The 15,583-nt window shown below is 41.7% G+C and overlaps 1 protein-coding gene across 1 annotated transcript in view; it reads left to right on the top strand.

Moving 5' to 3' along the window:
- Positions 1-197: 197 nt before the first annotated feature.
- The window catches only part of tex264a (testis expressed 264, ER-phagy receptor a), a 72,543-nt gene continuing 57,157 nt past the window's right edge, over positions 198-15,583 (top strand). The window contains exons 1-2 of the mRNA XM_017415674.3: positions 198-744; positions 13,656-13,877. Of these exons, the coding sequence (XP_017271163.1) occupies positions 487-744; positions 13,656-13,877 (480 nt within the window). The 5' untranslated portion in view covers positions 198-486. The remainder of the gene's footprint in view (positions 745-13,655; positions 13,878-15,583) is intronic.

The raw sequence follows: 15,583 nt of genomic DNA, 5'->3' as shown, positions 1-15,583 counted from the left end.
GGTGTTTATCATCAATGCGCAGCCGACTCTGTTTCCGGTTCATATAATTTAAGATAAACAATTTTAATTTATCATGTTAAGGAGCTTGCTACACACTACAGTATTTAGCCGGCTTTTTAAAAGAGGATAAAATAGTTTTTGAATCGGTAAAGTAACGCCTCCCCCCCTCGGATTGACACAAGTGGTTTATTCGGGAAGCGTGCTCCACTGTTTGGGGAAATACCCCAAACTGGCTTTCGCGTCTCCTAATTCGAGCGCTCTTGACTTCTAATTTCGGTCACTTGAAGCGTAAAATCATTTCGTAAACTGCTGTTTTTTAATCGGTACCTGTTTTCTGTGCTGTGTGAAGTGCCGGGGCACCAATTTCATTGCGTGTCCGGTTTTTTGGCTTTTTTTTTTTTTTTTTTTAGCTTTGACAGCAACTGCAGATTTGCTGTAACTGCAGCTGCCCCGACCCGTTGCAGAGACACATAAAGAGAGGCAGAGATGTCTGACTTTATTCTCCTGCTCCTGATAGTCGTCCTCCTGGTGTGCCTGGTCGTGACAGTCGGGGGGCTGCTGGTGTACTCGGGGCTCCTGTCGGATGTGGTTGTTAAAACCGGGCCCCCTCCCATCCGAAATGTCACCGTCGCCTACAAGTTCAAGGAGGGCTCGTACAAGGACTGCGGGGCAGCCTTCACGGAGAGCTGCAGTGTCGGGCCCAAGCTCGACTCCATCGGTGTTTACTACGACGACCCCAGACAGGTGAGACCTGCCTGTCAGCCGCACCTGACCTCGCGACAGAAGCCAGAGTACTCTGTGTCCCGATGAGCCGTTACAGTTACAGTGGATGTCGAGATAAAGCGCTGCGTTTGACCCGGACAAAAGTCAGGCGTGACATTACAACACTCAGGTGGAAAATAACACACAACGTGCCCCTGTTTGTGTTTGAATGTGCCAGTGAGGCATTATCTAAGGCATTTACAGGATGGACATTGTAATGCTTTGTTATTCTCTTACTCGAGGTGGTTATACAATGGATTTTGGATATTTGTATTACCCAGCAGATGCAAACATTGTCAAAGACATAAAACCATTAATAAATAGTTATATTTGAGTAAACCCCTTGGTTAAAGCTGAAAGAGAAGTGAAGATTTCTGCCTTAGTATAAAGTGACTCATGTTAAGAAGAAAGTCTTTTTTTAATTTTATTTATTTATTAAGGATTGCATATCACCTGCCACCTTTCATTCCAGGGTTTTAAATTAGGATCATCATACTTTAAAAAAATGGTGGATTTGTAGCTGTTTTTGGTCAAACCTTGTAAATGATGTTATGTGCGGTCTCATGCAAGATCAGGCTCTCAGAGTATGTGTTGACGATGACTCTCAGCCACTACCACAACAAACTTCAGGCCGGTGGCTGCAAAGTTGACTGAGTTGGAGCCATTTCTTTGTTTCCAAAGGTCAGTTGGCTGTGGTGGCCATCTTCAATTACTCCAAAGGTTAGTCAGTTGTAGATACACAACCAATGGTTGCTTTCTCAACGTTTCATTAAAATTTGCCCAGTGGTTCATGACATATTTTGCTAACATGGCAGATAAACGAACACAGAAACAGAGGCATAAACATTATTGTCTCTCACCTTCAGTGGAGGGCAATAATGATACAATTGTCATCACGATGTTTCCCTAGCAGTTAATTTAAAAGCTGCGTTTTTATTTGGCTTAAATATCCAACCATTATATTATTATATGTTTATATATAAATGTCCAATTGACCTTTTATTTATGTATTAAAATCAAGTCTAAACATGTTATATTGCATTTTAAAGTTACCTGAATTAACTGAACAACTGAATAATTACTGTATGTCACCAGTTTCATGTGTAAATAGTGTATCTGCAAAAAATCACTGGGTAACCGTTTCATTCTGAGCACATTTTATGGTTTTAAAGTTCATAGTTCTTAGTTTCACTTGAAAAAGACTGTCTGCTGATGCCATCTACAGTGCAACAAATGTTTCAGAGGAGACATTATTCGCTGTCAGTTATTGTGTATGGCTCAGGACGTTAATGGACAACTGTCTTTTTAAGGAAGTGAGACTGAATGATGTAATCAGTCAGCTGCTTAATTGCCACGTTGCACTGTTGACATATTTTATTTTTTTCCACCCTCATCCGTGGCTCCTGGCATCTTTTAGCCTTTCCCCGCTTCTGCCTCCAAAATAGTCTCCAGACACCAGACGGGAAAAGCACATATAACCTCCCATTTGTCTGAGAAAATCTGACACATGTCTAAAAAACTTCTGCTTTCTGCCGCTGCTGAAAATAACTGTGACCGAACCGTCACGATCCAGGTGCGAGAAGCAGCGGCTCCGTTTCTCCTCCTAAATGCAACCGAGTTTTGCATACGTGGGCCTGTCCTTAACTGAGATGTGTTCTTTTTTTTCAGCTTTAAATTACCCTTCATCCTGAGTTGTGTTGTCAACACAAAATGTCTGCACAGCAGCTGCTAGTTGGACGGGAATGTTTGAGTTCCCAGCTGATACGGGACGAGCGCCCATGCGAACAGTGTTTGCTGTGATTAAAGTTTGAAGCAGCCGATTAGCTCTGCCCCCGATTGTAGGTTCCAGAATTTGAAAGCAAAAAAAAAAAAAAAATTGTACACGGAGTGTTCCTTCTGCTTTAATGAGCGCGCACCGTGCCAGTTCTGCTTATTTTCGAGTGCAGAGCTTCTTGGAGTTCAGAGAGTCAGCCCATCTGACCGACAGCATGGCAGAATAAAGACATCTGGCAAACTGGCCAGACGATCAGTCTGTTGGGTGGACAGTGACAGATGGACCGGTTCAGTGTTTATTTGTGCTCAGTTTCTGAGCCAAATCATAGTTTTATAATCTTCATGGACTGTGGCACATTGGCAGGACTGTGTTTGTTTTTCTGCTTCCACCCACCCGTTTCTGTCCCTTTTTTTTATAAGTCAAGGATTCAGTAGAAGCCCCGACAGTGAGTCATTCCAGCAGAAAGTTGTGGTAAATGATCTCTTTGAGGAGCTTTGAAAACTTTTCTCCCGCTGCTGGAGAGTTGGCACCAAAAGGATCAAAACGACAGTGTGGATTTGATGACTCTGATATCAGCTTGTGAATGTAAACAACGAGCCTCCACCTGGATACACTTCAGCTGACTCCATAAAGTTTAGGTACTCAAAAAGCAAACCAACCATCTCTTGATTGAAAAGTATCTAATGCATAGAAAAAACCAATAAGTCTCATTGTTGTCCTTTTTTGCACACAATACTAGGTTTTTAACAAATGTTGGGGGTGATTATAACGTATAAAGCATCTCGAACCTCAGCTGTTTGCTGTTCTTGTTGTTTATTTTGTGACATTCGGATCGGTCACCACCAACCAGCAAAGCAAACTCAAACTGTGAGCGGTGCCGTATGACTGAACTTTAGCTGAGATGGAATTTCTACTTCGCAGTAACGCTCGGTTTTATCTTACTCATTTCTGAACTGTAATACAGTAAATCCCCCCTGAGAGGTTTAAATGGTTCACTGGGTCAACTCTCTTTTTTTTTTTTTGGATGAGCCACACTGTTGACTTAAAGGGAGGTCAGCTCTTTGAAGTGGAGTTCTGTGGAAAGACTATGAACAATTAATATTTTACCTGTTGTAGATAGCTGTTTTAACATTCTCATCTTGGAGAAATGGTTTAATTATGACCAGATTGATGATCTAGCGCAGGGGTCTCCAATCCTGGTCCTCGAGGGCCACCATCCTGCACGCTTTACTTGTTTCTCTGCTCCAACACACCTGATATGAACAATGGGTGATTAACAGGCTTCTGCAGAACATGAAGAGGTGATTTAACCTCTGAATCAGGTGTTGGAGCAGGGAAACAAGTAAAACATGCAGGATAGTGGCCCACGAGGACTGGGATTGGACACCCCTGATCTAACAGGTAGTTTGAGCGAGACCAAAGTGGGTTGCTTTCTTCGTAAAACTTCAGAATTCTGCAGGAGTTCATGCAAATACTATTTTATAAGCTTTACACTGCCTTCAGTTTTCCGTTGCACAATTATTTACATGAAATGCTATGGTTATTTGCAATTCAAGTAGCAGCAGCAGCAAGCTGTAGCATATCTGGGAGGCTTCCAGCACATATATATTTACGTTTCTACCAGAATAATGCAAAAAAGACAGCAATGTAGAAGTTTCTAAAACCGTGTTTGCATGAACTTGTTTTAAGATGCCAGCCAACAGGTGAGGTATTAATGCTTCATAATATTTACACTAAACTCCTCTTCCAATCAAATTTAGAAACCTTTCATCTTCTGGTATAATCAGCAGTCACAATTAATTTTCCTTGACAGTGTTCAGTGATGAATGTTTTGTGAGATAAGTGTGTGAAATCACCAGTTCATGCTTTTTCAGTTAAACGTTATATTTGAAATTTTGTTTACAGGTGGATTTTTTTAAAAATGTATATTCCTGTTCTGAAACCGTTTGTTTATGTAATATTAGATAAATACTTAATTCTCCTGTGTTCTCTGGATGAGGTCAAAGAGGAGCACTGCAGCCAGAATCACAGTTTGAAAAGATTTCTACATTAAATGGACTGCTAATGAATAAATACAACATTTTAGTGATTTATGTATTTTGTATTATTTGCATATCTGACTGTTGCAACAATCCGATTTTTAACACTGCAGCCTACGACACAGTTGACACTGTAAGCTGTTGTGTCTCGTGGACACTAGATGGCATTCTTGGCATTAGAGTGGAGATTAGGCGGGAGGCAGGAGCATCCTCCAAATCCCACACATCTTCGAACTTCATTTACTGTAATGGCTCAAGTAGTTTAACTTAGTCAACGGCGAGCTTCTTCAGAATGAACTAAAATTGAATTTTATACTTCATTAGGTTGCTGGTCAGGGTGAGCCTATTTCATTCATTTTACAGAATGCCTCAGGTTATCCACGATTTATTTTCATTTACTTATCATTCCGGTTATTCCACAGACCTGGTTCAGTGATGAGAGCAAGCAGGATGAACTATTAAATACACGACCTGAATCTCTTTTACTGTATGTTTGGTTTTTCTTTTTGTTTTTTTTTTGTGGGTGAAACAAAACATAGCACTAAACTCTAATTCCTCCTGTTAGGTGCTTAATTTGAATGCTTTAAACAGGTCTTTTTGCCACAGAGGTCCGATACATCGACCAGCTCAGCAGTTTGTTTCTTGTCGTTCAAGTGGATTGTGACTCACACCCCGGGACGTTGAACTCTGACCTCAGACAACCGCTCAAGGTTGAGCCGATCGAGCTCCGCTTTAATCAACCTTTCAGACGGGTGACGAGCGAACCCTATAACGGAGCAAGGCAGACGGGATTATTGGACTGCACAGTTTCAGACCTCTGCCTTGTTATAGATAGAAACGGGCGAAGGATCCACGCACAGGCTGTCTGCTTGGTTTCTGCGAGGATTTTCCAAAGCAGAATTTCTGAAGAGTGGGCAGCAGCGAAAGCTCTGATGATACTGTGAGGAATTAGCCAATAAAGTATTTAAGAAAATAAGAACTTGTAGATAAATATAATGTCGTTGTCTCAATAGGATTAATATGTAATGCGGCTGAATTAATACGCATTTTTAAAGATGTGTTTCTAAAAAAATGATCAAAGCCTGAGCCAGCAGATGCACCTGCCTCTAACTATGACAACATTTGTATTGAGGCTAAACTAGAGCGGCTACTTGGCTCACGTATCCTCAGATCTACTGAAGCAAACCTGCCCGTGTCCTCCTCATGACAAGGAGGAGAAAATGAAGTGTCACGTGCAGGCCTGTATGGGGAGTGGCAGCGACGAGAGAGGTGAGGTGAGGTGCGGAGGATGGGGTATGAATCAGTAGGCGCCTGATTCACCTTGAGAGCCTCGCAGTGATGCAGCTCATCAATCGGAATTTCAGATCAGAGCGCCGAGCATCTCTGCACTCCCCGCGAAAAATTACTTATCATTTTGGTGCCGCCCGCTTCCCCTGGCCGTCGACAGCGGCGGCGGCAACATGAAAAGGAATCCTCTGGTAAAAAGGTGTCGCTTTTAAAGATGGATCTAAAATGAGGGGTAAATACGCTCGCGCTCTGAAGTGTGGTCCCACAGGTCTTCAAGTTAATATCATGCAGGACCGTGGGCATGCCGGCGCACTCTGAGGGAAGGTGCGTTATTAATGTGGATAGACACACAGCACATAATGTGAGTGACATACTGGAAAACGAGATGTCGGCAGAGTCTGTCAGATGGAGAAGTGTCTCTTTTTTTATCAAAGAATACAGCTTAAATGTACATTACACATGCCATTTTCATCCGTTTTAATGTCTTGTACCATCAATCTTGTGCCAAGTGTTGGCTTGTTGGTCTACGATGCACAGCTTATTGAATTACACAGCAGAATATTTATCAAAAGAGCGTTCAGGGAGAAAGACGACAGAGGAAGGGAGGCGAGGCTGTGCAGAAGCTGGAAGAATTCATTCATACTTGGATTAAACTCCCCGCTCTGTGACATCTGGCTGGAGGACTGCCACACTGTGTCCAGCTGGCCGAGGAGTGGCAAACCAGCTCCGCGACTGTGGCGAAGAAAAACTGTGTCCTGCCTCCAGCAGGCTGCTTATCCTCAGTAGTAATTATACATGCCAGAACTCCCAGGAAGCCATGTGTAATTACAAGCCAAGTCTGAGCGCAGCCTAAAGGGACGGAGCTGCACTCTGTGAAAACGAGACAGGGGGAAAAAAAAAATAGACTTCCAGTGGCTCCTGACTTCAGGGGCCTCTGTGGCCCGCAAGTCATCACATCACTGGAGATCTAATCTGATTTGGAGACTTTAGGGGCCACTTTACAAAGGCAGGTTGATGCTTAGTTAGAATAAGCTTCAATTGAATTTTCAGAGGCATTACAAGCAATTATGTATTCATTAGTTTAATACTACGTCAGGATGATGGGTGATTTAGCTTTTATAGCCAAATTGTAAAATTAACCCAATTGTTTTGACACAGATGTGATTTGCAGAATTGCACTTGTGTTTTTACAGCTTATACTCAATTTTCTGACCATAAACACAGCATCACAGCAAACCTATGTGCCGCTGTGTAGCGACTTTGTTTCTTTGCCATTTTTTCCCCGCCCTGTCGGTGAAGATGGGTGGGATTGAACGGCTTCCAGTCAGCGGAGATATGTTATCGCTCCGTAACACAGAAGCAGAACACAGCTCTTTTTGAGAAATTGCTTACCCGGTCGTCTCTTCTGTTCCATTTGCTCGCCATGTGTCAGGTTATTTGCTTCTTCGGCGGCGTGCGCTCAACACCATCTGTTTCAGGACAACAACTGAACAGAATGAGAGAGCTCTCCAAAAAAAAAAAAAAAATGCAATGGATGGGGTGTAATGTCAGCAGTACATTTATCGGGATAAGACTAGATGAAATATGACTTCTATTTTTTTTTCTTTCCCCCAGTTGTTTGCTCTTCGCAAAATTGCGGTATTCTTTCTGAAGGCTTCATTTGCTGCTTGTCATGCTTCGCTGTAGACGCTGATGACGGCGAAGACATGCAGAAAGAGTCCAAGTTGTTAATTTATTGGCTGCAGTGTACTGAAGAGCTGTTGTGCAGCAACAGCCTCCTAAACTTCATCCTGTCATAATTGGCATGCCCACTTTCCCATTTAGACCTCAAAGGCAGTTTAAAGTTCAGTGTGCAGTGGTTAAAAATAAGTCGGTTCAAGTTAACATCTAATTTATCAGTTTTTCATGAGCTAAAGTCTTAAAATAGACAAATGTTCCTAAATGACCTTGTGTCGTAATCCACACATCCGCCTCAGTCTCACTTTGTATATAAATGCTGCTTTCTGTCATCTGTTGCTTCTTTCCTCTCTGCTCACAGTTGTATCGTACCATGGGCAAATTTCTAATAAGGATTTAATGGGAAGTTGTCCATATTAGGGTGGCTACTATTAATATTCTGCTGGCCTAGAAAGTGTAAAACAAGCAGGAAATGGAAGCCAAACAGAAGGAGAGGAGTTTTATACTCACATCTAAACATAGTAAGTCATTGTTTTTGACTTTATCTAGAATAAAATGTTGGATATTGAAATTATAAACTGCTACTTAATGACTTGCTTTGATGCTAACTCCGTGTTTCTCCTCGCTGTGGAGTAGACCCATCTGCTGTTCAGGCAGCGTCATCAGTGTGGCTGAAGTTTGACAGCGTTCTTAATTGCCTGATGGTCGCATCCTTCCTTGGTCGTGTTTTCCTGCTGAAAGGCAGAGTACGCCACCTGGTTCATTTGTCCTTGTCCTCTCTGAACGGCTCGCCAATTGCCAGTGGGCCCGCTCCATCCTTCCCCGTATTTTCTTTACCCGCTTGTTCCTTTCTAGGGTCACAAGGGGCCGGTGTCTATCTCCAGCAGTCATTCGGTGAGAGGCAGGTTCTCTCTCTCTCTCATAAACAAACAAAAAAAAGAAATACAGAGCCAAGAGTGTCGGATGTAGAGAGTAAATCTCTGTTACATGCCTGCTAATAAATCTTTTATTTTGAAAATAAAAGAACATGGCTATTTATTAATTATTTTTTTGGGAAAAAATTATATTTTTGTTGCCTCTAGCAAAGAATTGCTTTTGAAATGAGTTTTTCTTCCAACAGGTCTCCAGAGACTCGGAATAAGAGTGTCAGAAGGAGATGTGACTGGTACCATTTGTGTCGGAAAAGCCCTTGTTGAGTTTTTGAACCACCGCTTGTGTAGAAATATACCTTGCTTAGTAACATAGCATGAAGTTGGCAGAAGAATATTCAGATGCATTAGCACTTGTCTCAAATTTGCATGTAGCCCTGAAGTCGCCCACAGTTTAATTGGCTTTTGACACCTTTGCACTAAAACATAATAATCCAGTGTTGATCCAGTGTTGTATTCTTGATATTTAACACTTTTCCTCTCCACCTAGGCCTATCAAAAATCACAGTCGGTCTTTCAAAACACAGCTTTGGTCGGACAGCATCCAGGAGCTTCTGACTTTTTTTAGGGGGGGGGGTTCAGACACAAACAAAACAATTGTGGTTGCAAAGACCAGACAAGTCAAGCACATGGAGTGATGTTCCTCCCTTTCCTAATTGCCTGTAGTCTCAGGGGTGTGTTATCTGGAGGGAAGCAGAGATGAGATGCAGTCAGGGCGGCTGTTTGTACTTGCCACTGTGTGGGATGTGAATGATAGCTCGAGGCCTGAATGATATCATTAGTGAACTACTGGTTTGGCTAACACACTCTATCAGAGTCAGAGTGGAGAGCATGAGATATAGCGAGATGTAAGATAGCGAAGCAGGGCCGTGGGAGGACAGTTGTTATAGTGTTGTGTCTTATCAAAGACCACCAGTGTTGACAGGGAGTAGCTCTGCGCAGAAGCCTCGCTGACAGGCCGTACACTTGATGCATCTGTGTAGCAGAGAGGCTGATGCAGAGCAATCCCTGCACATAAATCAGTCTGGGCGAAAACAAAGGAAAATGGTTGCAAAACAAAGGTCTTAAAATGTTTTCCTTTCATGCATTCTATACATTTAAATAGTGGATCAGATTTTCTTTTAAATATGGTTTCATGCAAAGGTTATAAACAATTAACATCGTACCTGTTGCAGATAGCTCTTTGACCGATCTCAACTTGAAGAAATACTTTAATTTTTACTGGATTGGTGAGCTAATGCAGGGGTGGGCAATCCTGGTCCTCAAGAGCCATTATCCTGCATGTTTTACTTGTTTCCCTGCTCCAACACACCTGATTCAGAGGTTAAATCACCTCTTCATGTTCTACAGAAGCCTGTTAATCACCCATTGATTCAAATCAGGTGTGTTGGAGCAGAGGAGCAAGTAAAACATGCAGGATGGAGGCCCTCGAGGACCAGGGATGCCCACCCCTGAGCTAACGGCTAGTCCGAGTGGAACCAGAGTACATTACTGTTGTCTTAAAGTAACTCCAGTCTTAAAAAAAATGCAAATGTAGTTATATAAAGCTAAACATTACTGTCAGTTTTGCATTGCAATGTTATTTACACTAAATTTTGGAGTTATTTGTGAGTGCAAGTTTAGCCGCAGCACTTCTAGTACAGTCCGGGGCACTTTCTGCAGGAATATTGTCATATTTTTGTTTGCATAAGCATACAGTGTGAAACAGAGGGTGTTGTAAAGATTTATAAAATAGACCACTTTAAAACGTTTGAAAGTGGAGTTGTTTTAAGATGGCAGCAATTCACTTTGATGCTGACTCCCTGGTTAGCCTTTAACTCATCAGTTTGGCCAGAATTAAACTTCCTTTTTTCAAACTGAGGTTGTTCAAAGAGCTGTCTGCAGCAGGTAAGATAATAATTGCTCATAGCCTTTCTACAGAACCCCACTTTAAAATGTTGTGGCAATATTTGACTCTGACAAAGCTAACACAGCTACGTGGCTTGAGTGACTCATTTCTTCTCTGTAAACAGAAATCTGCTGGCTGGAATATGCGACTCTGTCAAATGCAGATGATCTTTGTTCTCTGACTCACTGTAGATCACGGTGTCAGGTGACAGTACAGATTATTTGCTCGTGCTGAACAAATATCACCAGTCATTATTGTTAGGCGTGTCAAGCAGACATCAACAGACAGAGAGAGGGTTTCAGATAGATTCATCACTGCCGTCACCGCGGCACAAAAGCCGCTGCATGAACCAAGTACATCGGCGGGAAGACTGCAGTGTAGTAGCAACACAGCGCAGTCAAAAAATAGCCCTAAATGTGAGAAATGAGATGGAATAGAAGAGAACGCTGCGAGGTTAGATGTGATAATTATGCGAGGATGATGGGAACATGAAGATGAGTGTGGCTGGCTCCCATCTGTGCTCCTCTAGTGCCAGTTTTCCACAGAAAAACAGTCACAGAGTAAAAAAACCAGCAGCAGGTTGTAACTTATTCAGAGCTAAGGTGCTTTTTACTGGTACGTTTGAATCACTGTGTGAAAACCAGCTCCTTAAACCTGTGGATTTGTGGATTTTTGGACCAATAAAAGCTTTATTTCTCCAGCTCCTTTGAAACTAAAACCTGGATACTCATCACCTGGTCTGAACAGGTTGGAGAAAAAAAAAATGTACTCTGGGTTTCTCTCTTCTTGAAAGTTAGAAAGCACGCATTTGCAGACTTCTGAGTTGATTTAGCAAAATCTAGAAAGTGGTGGGCAGTAACCTAAAGCACGCCAACAAAATAGCGATCCCTGAACAGCAGCTCCCACTCTCCATCTGTGGCTGTTAGTGTCTGCAAGCCGACACAAGTGGGAGATTCTCTGTCAGATCTTTGTCTGAGTGACAGCCAGCTCAGTGGCTGCTTCCTGCCTCTGTCGCATCTGCATGCAGACATGTGGGCGCATTAGGGGAAATAAAGTTGGCAGAGGTGCCTCTAAGTGAATGGGATCAAACCTTCATGTCAGCTTGTGTCTGTTCTCTTCAAGTGTCATTAAGCAAGACAAACAAGCCCTGCAGGTCCAAGGGGCGACTGTCCTGTAGCTGAACCTGTAACGCCGCTGGTCAAATAGAAGGGCTCAGATATCACAAATGGTTGTTATTTACATATTTTTAAGATAAGCAGTAATGGGGAAAACGTTTTTTTTTTATTCTTATTATTTTACTGTAAAGCGAACAAAACTAGACAAGTCTAAAAAAATCGGAACGAGTTATCTTTAATTCAGAATTTCTAGCAGTCGGTCGACCTTGATGTTCAGCACAGACACGATTTGAACTGCCACATATGTGACCTGGCTGTCGGATATCTGCAGGAAGATGTTCAGCGGAGCTGGCAGCCTTCTGCCCACTGACACTCGAGACTATGTAAAGGTGCAACGTCTCCGCATGTTTAAATCAAATGGCTTCTATTTTTTTTTGCATCCGCACGTGCAGTTTTGTAGCGCGGCAATAAATTCACTCATAACTCAGCGACTATATGATCCTAATCCCTCCCATTCTTTTGCTTTTCTCTTTGAAGACCACCTGTTATTAAAGGGAAAATATGTTTAAGTAATCACACAAACAAGGTGATGTTCTCTGCGTTAACAGTAGGTTTATGCCAATCAACTCACCTTTATTCATTTTTTAACATTACTTTATCTTTATTCACTGAGTTCATCATCACAACTCCTCAGATTTTAACATGAACTTATATTATTCCAAAATAAAATTATTTTAGCTGAACCTTTTGTTTTCGTTTTAGTAGTTTAAAAGCCAAACTAAAACAAATTGAAACTAGGATTCTTTAAAGAAATGCATCACCTTACTTCCCTACATGCTAGAGTTTCAAACAAAGTTTATTACTGCTTGGAGTATGAGATGGGGATTACTCTCAGCTACTACCACACTACATTTTAGCTTGATATCTTTAAAACTGACAGAGTTATTGTCATTTTTTTTTTTTTGCAGCGAGGGAGTGTCTGAGTTGGCCATTTTGAATCGGGATGACTGCAAATGTCAATCAGTTGTGGATGTAGATCAGGGGTGGGCAATCCTGGTCCTCGAGGGCCACTATCCTGCATGTTTTACTTGTTCCCCTGCTCCAACACACCTGATTCAGTGGTTAAATCACCTCTTCATGTTCTACTGAAGCCTGTTAATCACCCATTGATTCAAACCAGGTGTGTTGGAGCAGAGAAACAAGTAAAACATGCAGGATGGAGGCCCTCCAGGACCAGGACTGGAGACCACTGATGTAGATGTACATCCAGTGATTACTTTCTGAGAGTTTCATTAAAATCTTCATGAGATATTTTGCAAACAGGCAAACAAATGAACACACACACAGAGGCAATTACATAACCCCCCGTCTTTCATGGCGGTGGGCGATAATGCCAAAACATGGCTTACATGTAGGGGAAAAAGTTTAGTTTTAATATGAAGTTATCACTAAAGAGCATTTTCTTAAATTATGTAACACTGTTTGTGTCAAATAATATAAAAGTTGAGATTCCTGAAAGTTGCAGAACAAACGACATTCAGTAACGAATGTTTCCTGTGGATTCAGCTGCGGAGCGGCTCGACTTTGTGGCGTCAGCTGAAATCCGTGTTGAAGGAAGACGAGGTCAGTTTGTTAATCCTGATCACTGTTAACAGCACAGGGCTGAGCTGGATGGGATCCGTCTGCGGCGGCCTCAGCAGTGTTGGAACGCTGCTGCCGACGCACAATTCTGGTGGAGTGATTGACATTTATAGCCCGGCTGTATTCCTTCTCCCCGGGTCAGCGTCAAGCCCACCAACAGCTTTGCTTCATGTGGTTCAGTTAACTGTGGCATTGTGCAGATACTGGATGTGTGAAAGTTGATTTTATTTTTAAAATGTTGGGGGGGTTCTTTAACAGACTTGGACCGCATAATTCTTAGGAGTGATCAGAGGCTTCGTGAGCTCATTTTGGGAAAATTAATATTCTGTCGATTAAGGTTTTAAAGCAAAGTAAAAAGAGCCTAAATTTGTAGGGTTATTTGCATTACATTGTTTTATTTAATAATAATTTAGATGTGCTGTCGTTATTATAGACAAATTAATGTGTCAGTAGTGAGTTGGGACAGTTTAAGAAAATGAAAACGCCAAAATGTGCTTGCAATGTTCTAATTTATGCTCATTCTGTCCTTCACTGTCTCCTCAGAGACCACCAGAGAGTTGTCGTTACGTGGTGGGCAGCGTCCTGTGTGAGGGCGAGGAGAAGCCGGATGAAGATCTGCTGAAGCTCTACGAGAAGTTTGGCTTCAAGGTGTTCTCTCTCCCGGAAGTGAGCCACGCTGTGACCACCAGCTTCCCATGCACCACCCATCTGTCCCATGTGCTGGGTCCCTACAGGGTTTATCCCCAACTCACTTCCTACATCGAGGTACACACACAGCGAGACGGTGTCAGCATTTATTAGGTGGAGTCAGGTCCTTAGGGCATCCAGTGTGAATGCGATCAGAGATTTCTGATTTATCCCTGGAAAAAAAAAAAAACAGATCATAAGCTCCTCACTCATCTATTTTTTAATTTGTCACTTGAGCAGATGAGCTCTTTAAAGTGGTTAAGAATAGATGAAGTCATAGGAAATGAAATCCTGCAGCCTGTTTATATACGCCGAGCTGGATGTCCTTAAGGCAAACTTGAAAATGCTATTGACATTTACTGATGACATTTTCACACATGGATTGATTTAAGGGCAGCCCACTTCATGTATAATGCTTCACATTTGTATATGGTTGTGTGCGTTCTCCCATATCGCTCCATCTGTTTGTTCACAGACATAGAAAATAGTGTTGAGTCAGAAAACACTGTATGTGGAAAATATCCAGGATTGTATTTTTATTCAGATTTAGCTGTGAGCCAATTATACCTCCCCTCTCATATATGTGTCATTAAAAAAACTGGTAGTTCACAAATGTTGCTTGAGGACTCTGTTTTTCTGAAGCTTTTATATTTTATCAGCAAACTGTAGTTCTGAGAGTTACCAACACAAAGCTATGAATGATGAGGGGAGTGAATGGTGGTATTCCACAGGAGAAGGGCTTTCTTGGGCCGAGTCCTTCATCTGCTGTTGTGTTTTGTCGAGCGAAGGAATGTTGGTGCAAGGACGCAGCCAATGGCAGCTACAACCAGCTCAACACCAGCATAATAAAAAACAAAAAAATCTACGAGAAAGCACTGCTGAAACTAAGTCTTTTTGTCACAGTCCTTTTTATTTCCTCAGATGTTTCACTTTGTTGATGTTCTCTTTTGTCAGGACCTTTATTCTATAGTTGTTTATTTAGCAATATATTCTTATTATGAAAAACAGTAATGCCATACAGAATGAGCAACAATGGGTTTTAATTTAATTTAAGTAGCAAAATTTCCCACACATTTCTGTGTGTTCATTTCCCTGATAGGTCAGAGGAGTCCTGGTCCTGGAAGCATCAGGAGGTTATTCACTGCGACACACAGACGTGTTCAGCTGCTTGTACTCAGCTCAAGCTATTACAAGGCGTTAACGCAACAAGAAAACAGTCTTACATGAACCAGGCGCTTTAACAGTGAGAGAAATAATGATAAGAGTGTTTACAACAACACCAAAATGTAAGCGTCCTCTCTGCTGATTGATACATTTTCTAACCAGCACTGACAAACGTGTGCTCTGCAGTCCAGCTGTACTTTGGCATCAGAATGGATTTGGATGACCTGTTACTGCTGCACGGTTTTGCAGATAACAAAAAAAAAGTAAAAGCAAAAGAGTGTCTGTGCAACTGTCACAAAAACAAAGTTTATTCAGACTTTGACATCATTTTAATATTAACACAGAAATTGACAAAAAAGACTATAGAAAGAAAAAAAAGTATTTCAGACTTCAAAGACCCAGTCAACACAAGAGTGCTTCAAAGTGTGTTGTTGTCAAGGGTAAATATTTTGTTTTTGATCGTGCATTTTTTCTTTTTTTGTTGTTAATATTATGTTAGATAATTTATGTGATAGCTCAAAGCTAAGTGAATAATTTCAGAAAAAAAAAAGGAATGCTTTACATGTCATTGATTAACTCCCATAAAGCAGGTCGTCACAAACTGGCAACACAACATTCAG

This window comes from Kryptolebias marmoratus, linkage group LG4 (genome assembly GCF_001649575.2).
Source record: "Kryptolebias marmoratus isolate JLee-2015 linkage group LG4, ASM164957v2, whole genome shotgun sequence".
Lineage (NCBI taxonomy): Eukaryota > Metazoa > Chordata > Actinopteri > Cyprinodontiformes > Rivulidae > Kryptolebias > Kryptolebias marmoratus.
Note: the sequence above shows the minus strand (reverse complement) of the source record. Positions and strands in the feature narration are given on the sequence as shown.